This window comes from Physeter macrocephalus, chromosome 16, assembly GCF_002837175.3.
Source record: "Physeter macrocephalus isolate SW-GA chromosome 16, ASM283717v5, whole genome shotgun sequence".
Classification (NCBI taxonomy): domain Eukaryota; kingdom Metazoa; phylum Chordata; class Mammalia; order Artiodactyla; family Physeteridae; genus Physeter; species Physeter macrocephalus.
The window spans coordinates 75,393,081-75,402,534 of NC_041229.1; the positions used below are offsets into that span (position 1 = coordinate 75,393,081).

Sequence of the window (9,454 nt, forward strand, 5' to 3'; positions counted from 1 at the left end):
TCAAACAACCTAACCTTACACCTAAAGCAAGTACAGAAAGAAGAACAAATGAAAGTTAGTAGAAGCAAAGAAATCATAAGATCAGAGCAGAAAGTAATGAAATAGAGGTGAAGAAAACACTGGAAAAGATCAATGAAACTAAAAGCTGGCTCTTTGAAAAGATAAACAAAATTGATAAACCTTTAGCCAGACTCATCAAGAAAAAGAGGGAAAGGGCTCAAATCAATAGAATTAGAAATGAAAGAGGAGAAGTTAAAACTGACATCACAGAAATACAAATGATCATAAGAGACTCCACAAGCAACTATATGCCAATAAATGGACAACCTGGAAGAAACGGACAAATTCTTAGAAAGGTACAATCTCCCAAGTGTGAACTGGGAAGAGATAGAAAATATGAACAGACCAACGACAAGCACTGAACTTGAAACTGTGATTAAAGAATTCCCAACAAACAAAAGTCCAGGACCAGAAGTATTCACAGACAAATTCTATCAAACATTTAGGGAAGAATTAACGCCTGTCCTTCTGAAACTCTACCATAAATTTGCAGAGGAAGGGATACCCCCAAGCTCATTCTATGAGGCCACTATCACTCTGATACCAAAACCAGACAAAGATACCACAAAAAGGAAAATTACAGGCCAATATCACTGATGAACATAAATGCAAAAATACTCAACAAAATACTAGCCAGACGAATCCAACAATACATTAAAAGGGTCATACACCATGATCAAGTGGTATTTATCCCAGGGATGCAAGGATTCTTCAATATCTACAAATCAATCAGTGTGATACACCACATCAATAGACTGAAGAGTAAAAACCATATGATCATCTCAATAGATGCAGAAAACGCTTTTGACAAAATTTAATACTATTTATGATAAAAAAAAAAAACCCAACAACTCCCCAGAAAGTGGTCATAGAGGGAACTTTCCTCAACATAATAAAGGCCATATATGACAAACCCACAGCTGACATCATTCTCAATGGTGAAAAGCAGAAAGCATTTCCTCTAAGATCAGGAACAGGACAAGGATGTCCACTCTCACCACTTTTATTTAACATAGTTATGGAAGTCCTAGCCATGCAATTAGAGATGAAAAAGAAAAAGAAAAATCCAAAATGGAAAAGATGTAAAACTGTCATTGTTTACAGATGACATCATACTATACATAGAAAATTCTAAAGACACTACCATAAATTACTAGAGCTCATCAATGAATTTGGTAAAGTTGCAGAATAGAAAATTAATACACACAAATCTCTTGTATTTCTATACACTAACAACAGAAATTCAGAAAGACAAATTAAGGAAACAATTCCATTTACCATTGAATCTAAAAGTATTAACTACCTAGGAATAAACCGACCTAAGGAGGCAAAAGACTTGTACTCTGAAAACTATAAGATGCTGATGAAAGAAATAGAAAGTGACACAAACAGATGAAAAGATATACCATGTTCTTGGATTGGAAGAATCAATATTGTGAAAATGACTATACTACCCAAGGTGATCTACAGATTAAATGCAATCCCTATCAAATTGCCAATGGCATTTTTCGCAGGTCTAGAACAAAAACTTTTTAAATTTGTATGAAAACACAGAGACCCTGAATAGCCAAAGCAATCCTAAGAAAAACAGAGCTGGAGGAAATCAGGCTCCCTGACTTCAGACTATACTACAAAGCTACAGTAATCAAAACAGTATGGTAGTGGCACAAAAAGAGAAATATAGATTAATGAAACAGTATAGGAAGCCCAGAAATAAACCCATGCACCTATGGTCAGTTAATCTACAATAAAGGAGGCAAGAATATACAAGGGAGAGAAGACAGTCTCTTCAATAAGTGGTGCTTGGAAAACTGGACAGCTACATGTAAAAGAATGAAATTAGAACATTCTCTCATACCTTTCACAAAAATAAACTCCAAATGGATTAAAGACCTAAGTGTAAAGCTGGACACTAAAATTCTTAGAGGAAAACATAGGGAGAACACTCTGTGACATAAATTGCAACAATACCTTTTAGGATCTACCTCCTAGAGCAATGAAAATAAAAACAAAAATAAACAAATGGAACCTAATGAAACTTAAAAGCTTTTGCACAGCAAAGGAAACCATAAACAAGACAAAAAGACAACCCACAGAATGGGAGAAATTATTTGCAAACAAGGTGACCGACAAGGGATTTATCTCCAAAATATACAAACAGCTCATGCAGCTCTATGTGAAAAACAAACAAACAAACAACAACCCAATCAAAAAATGGGCAAAAGATCTAAATGGACATTTCTCCAAAGAAGACATACAGATGGCCAAAAAGCCATGAAAAGATGCTCAACATCACTAATTATTAGAGAAATGCAAATCAAATCCACAATGAGGTATCACCACACACTGGTCAGAATGGCCATCATCAAAAAGTCTACAAACAATAAACGCTAGAGAGTGTGTGGAGAAAGGGGAACCCTCCTACACTGTTGGTGGGAATGTAACTTGGTACAACCACCATGGAGAACACTATGAAGGTTCCTTACAAAACTAAAAATGGAACTACCGTACGATCCAGCAATCCCACTCCTGGGCATATTTCTGGAGAAAACCATACTTCAAAAAGATACATGCACCTCAATATTCATCGCAGCACTATTTACAATAGCCAAGACATGGAAGCAACCTAAATGTCCATCAATGGCGGAATGGATAAAGATATGGTACATATATACAATGTGATATTACTCAACCATAAAAAACGAATGAGATAATGCCATTTGCAGCAACGTAGATGGACCTAGAGATTATCATACTAAGTGAAGTAAGAGAGACAGAGAAAGATATTATATGATATCACTTATGCATGGAATCTAAAAAATGATAAAATGAACTTATTTACAAAACAGAAATAGACCCACATACATAGAAAACCAATTTATGGTTACAAAAGGGGAAATGGGGGGATGAAGTAGGAGTTAGGGATTAAAATATGCACATTACTATATATAAAATAGATAACCAACAGGGACCTACTGTATAGCACAGGGAACTATACTCAATATCTTGTAATAACCTATAATGGAAGAAAATGTAAAAAAAAAAAAAATAAAGAAAATATATATCTACATGTATGTATAACAATCACTTAGCTGTACAGCTAAAAATAACACAACTTTGTAAATCAAGTATATTTCAATAAAAATTTTAAAAAATAAAATATTTTAAAATAAAAATTTAAAAAAGAAAGTGGCAACAACAACAGTGAAAAGATTCAAAACTGTGGGGAGTGGTCAAAAAATCAGAGATGTTTAATCTAGAGATGAGATGATTCAGAGGAGACATAAGAGCTCTAAGAACAAAGAGTAAAAATGTGATAGAAGGGATGGGGAGTTCTATGATTACCAAGGGTGTAAACAAGGATCAATGAAGATGGGCAAGAAAAAGTACAATTTTTAACATTCAGAAAGGTACAGAGTTACATAATTAGAATACCTTCCATGGTGGTGAGTTCTTCAAGACCAGAGAGCTTTAAGCACAGGCTTGATGACTTTTGAATATGGTTGCTCTAGACTAATCAAGCATAGGTCAGAAAGTTTGGTTATGTGTCCTCTAAGGTGTATTCTGGCCCTGAGATTCTCTGGTTTTGTAAATATTCGGCAAAGCAGTTATAACCATAAAAGGTGGCCACATGTCTCACCTTAAATTTTTAGCTCTTCATTGTCTGAGATGAGAAGTTACTGCGAGCAACAGACATATAAATGAGAAACACTGCAAAACGTTCCGTCTTAACATTTGAGTGCTGTTGACCTTCAATCCCTTCTGAGTGTTCAGGGCCATTATTCCAGAAATTGTACTCTGCCTCCCTCAAGGTGGGAAGTGACACCTTATTGTAGCTGCTTATAATAAACAACCTAAAAGCTATCTTGTAGAAGAAAAATTATTTCAAAACCAGAATATCTGGTGGTGGTGCTTAGAGAATTGCTACCTCTGTTTTACTAGATAAGTCTTTTAGCCTCTCTGGGCCTCAGTTAATTCTTCTGTAAAAAGGGTATAGTCAGACTTCCTCCCAGAGTTGAGCCAGAGATAAAATTAGATGAATGCATTTGAATGTATTGCGTTGTTCATTGTGAACTGGGAAAAGTACAGCAGCATGATTTTCCACTCAAATGAGTGCTTGTGCTTGATTATTTATGCATTTTTAGCTGCTTAGTTATAATGTTACTTAGAAATATGATTTTTAAGAAACATTTAGAAGAAAAGTTTCTAAGAACATATTGACTTCCGTCTGCAACTTAGAAATGTCTCCATGTTTACTTGGGCTGCCCTGCAAGTAAGGTCAGGGAAAGGCAGGGTGTGTATATGTGAGTATACATGTGTGCATCTGTTTTGAGCAAAAGGGGAGGTGGCCAGGGGAGCACTCTGACTAGAAATCTTTTCTATGTGCTCTGTAAAGTGTTTATAAGATTTGGTTTCCATAGTGCAGTTTATTGTTTTCCTAATGATGAAACTTCCTTAATCTCATTTCTAAACAGGATGGGAAGATATTCTGCCGGCGGACAGCTTGTGATTGCCAGAATCCAAGCGTTGACCTTTTCTGTTGCCCAGAGTGTGACACCAGGGTCACAAGTCAATGTTTAGATCAAAATGGACACAAGCTCTATCGTAGTGGAGACAACTGGACTCACAGTTGCCAGCAGTGCCGGTGTCTGGTATGTTGGCTTCCTTTAGAGTGTGTCATCCTATATATTCTGGAGGGATGTACAAGCTCAGTTGCTTGTGGGATTTAGTTACCTGTGATGTGTGATCCTGTGCAGGGAGTTGTGGGTCCTGTGGCTAATTATGGGGCATATGTTCTTCCAGAAGACATTAGTATTCTACTATTTGAAACACCATGTAAGACAGAAAGGACATTTATAGCACAGATTTGGTCCAAGTTAGTTTACAACTGCTACTTTTTAGCCACTCTAGATCAATAAAATTCCCCACATGATAGAAAGCTTTCAAAGCCTTGATGGGGACTTGTAGTTCTTACAGAGCCAAATCTTTCATTTCTTGGGACATTACCATGAAAGGTTTCCATATCAGAGATAGCAGAACATAGTAGAAATATCAGGGATTGATATTGATTCTAGGTCATAGAGACAGTCCTGGTTCTCCCACATGCAAGATGTGTGTAATTAACTTGGGCAAGTCCTAACATTTTACTTGATCATTCTTTCCTTCAGCGTACACAAGTGGATGGGCACCTATTTTGCAGGGCTGTTGTGAAGATCAGAGTTATGTGAAAGGCAAGTGTAGTACTTGACACATAGAAGGTACTTAGTGCACAATAGTTACTATTGTTCACATTTCCTAGATTGAAAAATTGGTGTTACAGTGCTAAACCTTAATGTAGAAAAATGAAGGTAATTTTGTATCTTAATATGGGGATACTAATGATATAATCAGGTTAGAGGAAGTCCAGAGAAAAACCTTAATTTCTGGACCTGGTTCTTTCTGTTTCAAATTATATAACACAAACAAAGATTTCTAATGTTGCAAAGACTGTTAAGACACATTATCATAGTGAATATGATGTTCCATCTCTGAGGTAATTATAGCCAGTGGAGCTAAGTCATAACTAAGTCAACTTGTAATGGAAACTGTTAGCTGTGTTCCATAATTTAACATTTGCTAAAATTAATGATTCAGTCTATGGATACTGTATAAAAACAGGCATTCAGAAAAATTGTGCTGTAAATTTCTATTGGATTTTCTAAAGTCACCTGGCAAATGTGTAGATAATCTTAATAGAAACAAATCCTTCTTAATCACTCCTAATACTGAGGAGTATAACACAGATATAGTCAAATCATAGCCATTTTTATATCTCCCATTCAAGAACAGACACACTCAACACAACTATAGAATTAGGTTCCATATCAGCCTGGAAAATTACATTTCTCTGTGAAGAAGCCAATCATCAGGCACTCAGAAACACTGGTATTAATTTTAGACATGATATTTTCATAGAATTTCAAAAGAGTATCCTCTCTCATCCCCAGACCCTAAGATTATTATTTCCTGGGAGAACTGAAGCTGCTGAATCTAACTTAATAACAACTGGAGAATAAAGTGGGTTATATTTAATAAATATCAATAGTTTGCATGTGCCAGACTCTGGATGATATAACAATGAGCATGACAGACATGGTCTATCATGAAGCTGACCAAAGGCCATAGTCTTGTGAAGCTGACTGAATAGTTAGGCATGCGTTTGCAAAAATTATAATGAATTTCATGGTAACGGAAGAGGCTACATAGGTAGTAGTCTCTACTATGTGCAGCTCAGTGGAGCCACAGTGGCCACATTCTGGAATACTTGGAGGCTGTGTCTGAACTGTAACACCTTACTACACATTAGTGATGTGTCACTAGCCAGACATTACATTCAAAACCATTATGAAATTGTTCTGATATTGCCCAACCTCAATTTTAAATCCAATATAAGCAACTCAGTGCATGTTGTTATTGAAATAGTACAGTGGTTTAAGTTCCTCTTTGACCTTAAGAGAAATAGATTTCTCTTTACACACTAGCTCAGTACCTTATCATCTATTTGTTCATTTGCTTAGCATTTATTGACCAGAACTGTGCTAAGCATCAGGGAGATAAAGGAACAAGCCCAAAGCCTGAAAGCTCAAAACGTAATCTGGAATTGTACTGATAATTATGATAAGTCTCATGATAAAAATAATCATGGGTTGCCATTGGCACGCAGAGATGGGACCGAACTCTTTCTGTGGCTGCAGTATAGACAGTCAGCAAAAGCACCCTGGAGGAGGTGATGTCTGTATTTGTTCTTCAAGGAGGAAACACATCATACCCATAATGATGCTAAAGTAGCAACAGTGATGGAGAATCCTGAGAATTTCCCCCTCTGGGACTTTGGCAACAGGATTGTGCATAAGGTCAATGATGAAGTATTTTGGCGCTCTCTCCACAGGAAGGAGAGGTAGATTGCTGGCCGCTCACTTGCCCCAATTTGAGCTGTGAGTACACAACCATCTTGGAAGGGGAATGTTGTCCCCGCTGTGTCAGTGACCCCTGCCTGGCTGATAACATCACCTATGACATCAGAAAAACTTGCCTGGACAGCTATGGCCTTTCTAGGCTTAGCGGCTCAGTGTGGACAATGACTGGATCTCCCTGCACAACCTGCAAATGCAAGGTAATTGGGTGTCCTGCGGATAACCAGGCCTTGAACAATTGCCAGAGAACACCTGCAGGAGGTCCACTCCTGATGTTTCTGAATGCACAGGTTCCAAGGGGCATGGTGGAAACACAGGCAGGCATTTGCTTCTCACCAGAGGTTAATCTGTCTGAATGGATTGTAGCTGTACCGTGTATTAAGGCAAATTCCAAATGATGACCATGGAAGAAAATAGTCCTCTCTTTTGCCTTTTAAAATACAGGATTTACACAATTGCACTAGGCCCAATTATGGCTGATTTAAGCTATTTTGACCTGCATATTAAAAAGTAAAAAAAAAAAAAAAAAATCTTTCTTTCTTGAAACTGCCAATGTTAGAAGAAAGTGTTCTATAAATCTATGAAGTTTTTTGCTCTGTTTAATTATCACAGTCCCTAATGCAGGGACTTGGAGATCTTGCTGCACGATTTAATTAATTGTGATTATTTTCCTATCTTTTTGGAGGAGTTACCATGAGGCATATGTCATTAAAATTAACAACTGACCCCTTCCTACCTTCAAAGCTTATGAAGAGCTATGACTGTAGTCAACTTGAAGCAAGGGTTAGGCAGGGTCAAATTTCTGCCAAAACATCTGCTTAAGATTCCCATGATTAAGCATGTTAAAAATATTAGTCCATTCAATTCTATCAAATCCTGGCTCAGCCTCAGGCATCAGTGGAAGGATCCCAACTTGTCTTTTTATGCTGTTAAACGTGGATTCTTTTCTCTTTCCTGAAAAGTACCATCTTAAAATGCAGCCCCAATACAAATAGGACATTAAGCTTCAAATAGCAAGAGTCATGGTCCCATTGTACCTTCAGCCCCATCAAACACAATGACCAGGAGACGTGGAGACCTCTGTTATTTAGTAGTATTTCTCTGAGATTAGGTTTGAGATTCATTTAGGAGGATTATAAAGGTATATTTACATTAATACATGTAATTGATTTTTCATGAATTCCCAAAAATTGATATGTACCATCTGCTTCACAGTCACCATGAGATAGTCTATATTTACCCCTAACATGCCCACCTTTCTGTAAGCCATTTTGGAGTTATTTTCAGGCTCTTTTGGTACTTTTGACTAGTATTATTAATGGCAATTTATCTTTCAGGGGGTTGTTTTTGGAAAGAATCTCATTTAGAGTAAGTCCAGGGAATAAGCTGTGTAAACAAACAACTTGGAAATACAGAGGAGTCTCAAACAAACATGGTCTGAGCTCAGACAGGGGTGTATGAAGTTGCACTGCCAGCAGTAGCCAACAAGAGGGACCCTGAAGGGTCTCATAAATCTTTCCTTTCTTTCAACTCCTACTCTGGCATTTTTCTAGTAATTTTTTTATAGCATTCATGGAGTTGGTCTCAACACGTAGATGGTCATTTTGAATATAAAGGTGGACACTACATATTGATTTATATTCTATGTCTCATTGGCTAATGCTTGTGTCTTGATGCACAGAATGGAAGTGTCTGCTGTTCTGTGGATTTGGAGTGTCTTCATAATAATTGAAGTATTTAAAATGGACTCATCATTGCGGAAGAAAAATGGACAAAATAACCATCCACCATGATGAAGAACAGGAGTTGGTGTTTTTTGTTTTTAACCACAGACGATTACCAAAGTTTCCACTGAAGGAAGGCGTTTGGGGGTTGCCTTTTGGACTTACCACATTGCTTATTCTTGCTAACCTAGTCTAGGTGACCTACAGTGCAGTGCATTTAAGTCTATGGTTGCTTAAAAAAAAAAGTTTCCCATGTTGTAAATCACGTTTCCCTTATCAGATCATTTGCAGACACATTTAAATGATCTCCTGGTAAATGTTGATGTATTTTTTTGTTTATTTTGTGTACTAACATAATAGACTCGGCTCCTTTTGTTTATTTTTTCTGGATTTTTGGATCAAATTCTACAAATAAAGCTGCCTGTTGTGATTTTTGTCCCATCCACTGAATACTTAGTATTGAGATTCCTGTGAAATGTATTGATAAATAGTGTGTATGTAGAGCCTAACTGCATCTTACTTACATTTCAAACTGTTGAACACACCTAGATACCCATTCAGCTCTAGCAAGCTGAAAGCAATTATGATATGTTAAAGAGGGGAAAGACCACAAACATAAATAATTATTTGAAAAAGAACTTTCTCCTCCCTCTTACAAACAAAATGAAACAAAATCTTAAGCCACAATTTAGAAGCAGCAATTCTTGCAGACTCTTC

General features: G+C 36.8%; 1 protein-coding gene across 1 annotated transcript in view; it reads left to right on the forward strand.

The window, feature by feature from the left end:
- Positions 1 to 8,745, forward strand: part of NELL1 (neural EGFL like 1) — a 939,503-nt gene extending 930,758 nt beyond the window's left edge. The window contains exons 18-20 of the mRNA XM_024118844.1: positions 4,536 to 4,712; positions 6,989 to 7,213; positions 8,695 to 8,745. Coding sequence (XP_023974612.1) covers positions 4,536 to 4,712; positions 6,989 to 7,213; positions 8,695 to 8,745 — 453 coding nt within the window. The remainder of the gene's footprint in view (positions 1 to 4,535; positions 4,713 to 6,988; positions 7,214 to 8,694) is intronic.
- The last annotated feature ends 709 nt before the right edge of the window (positions 8,746 to 9,454 follow it).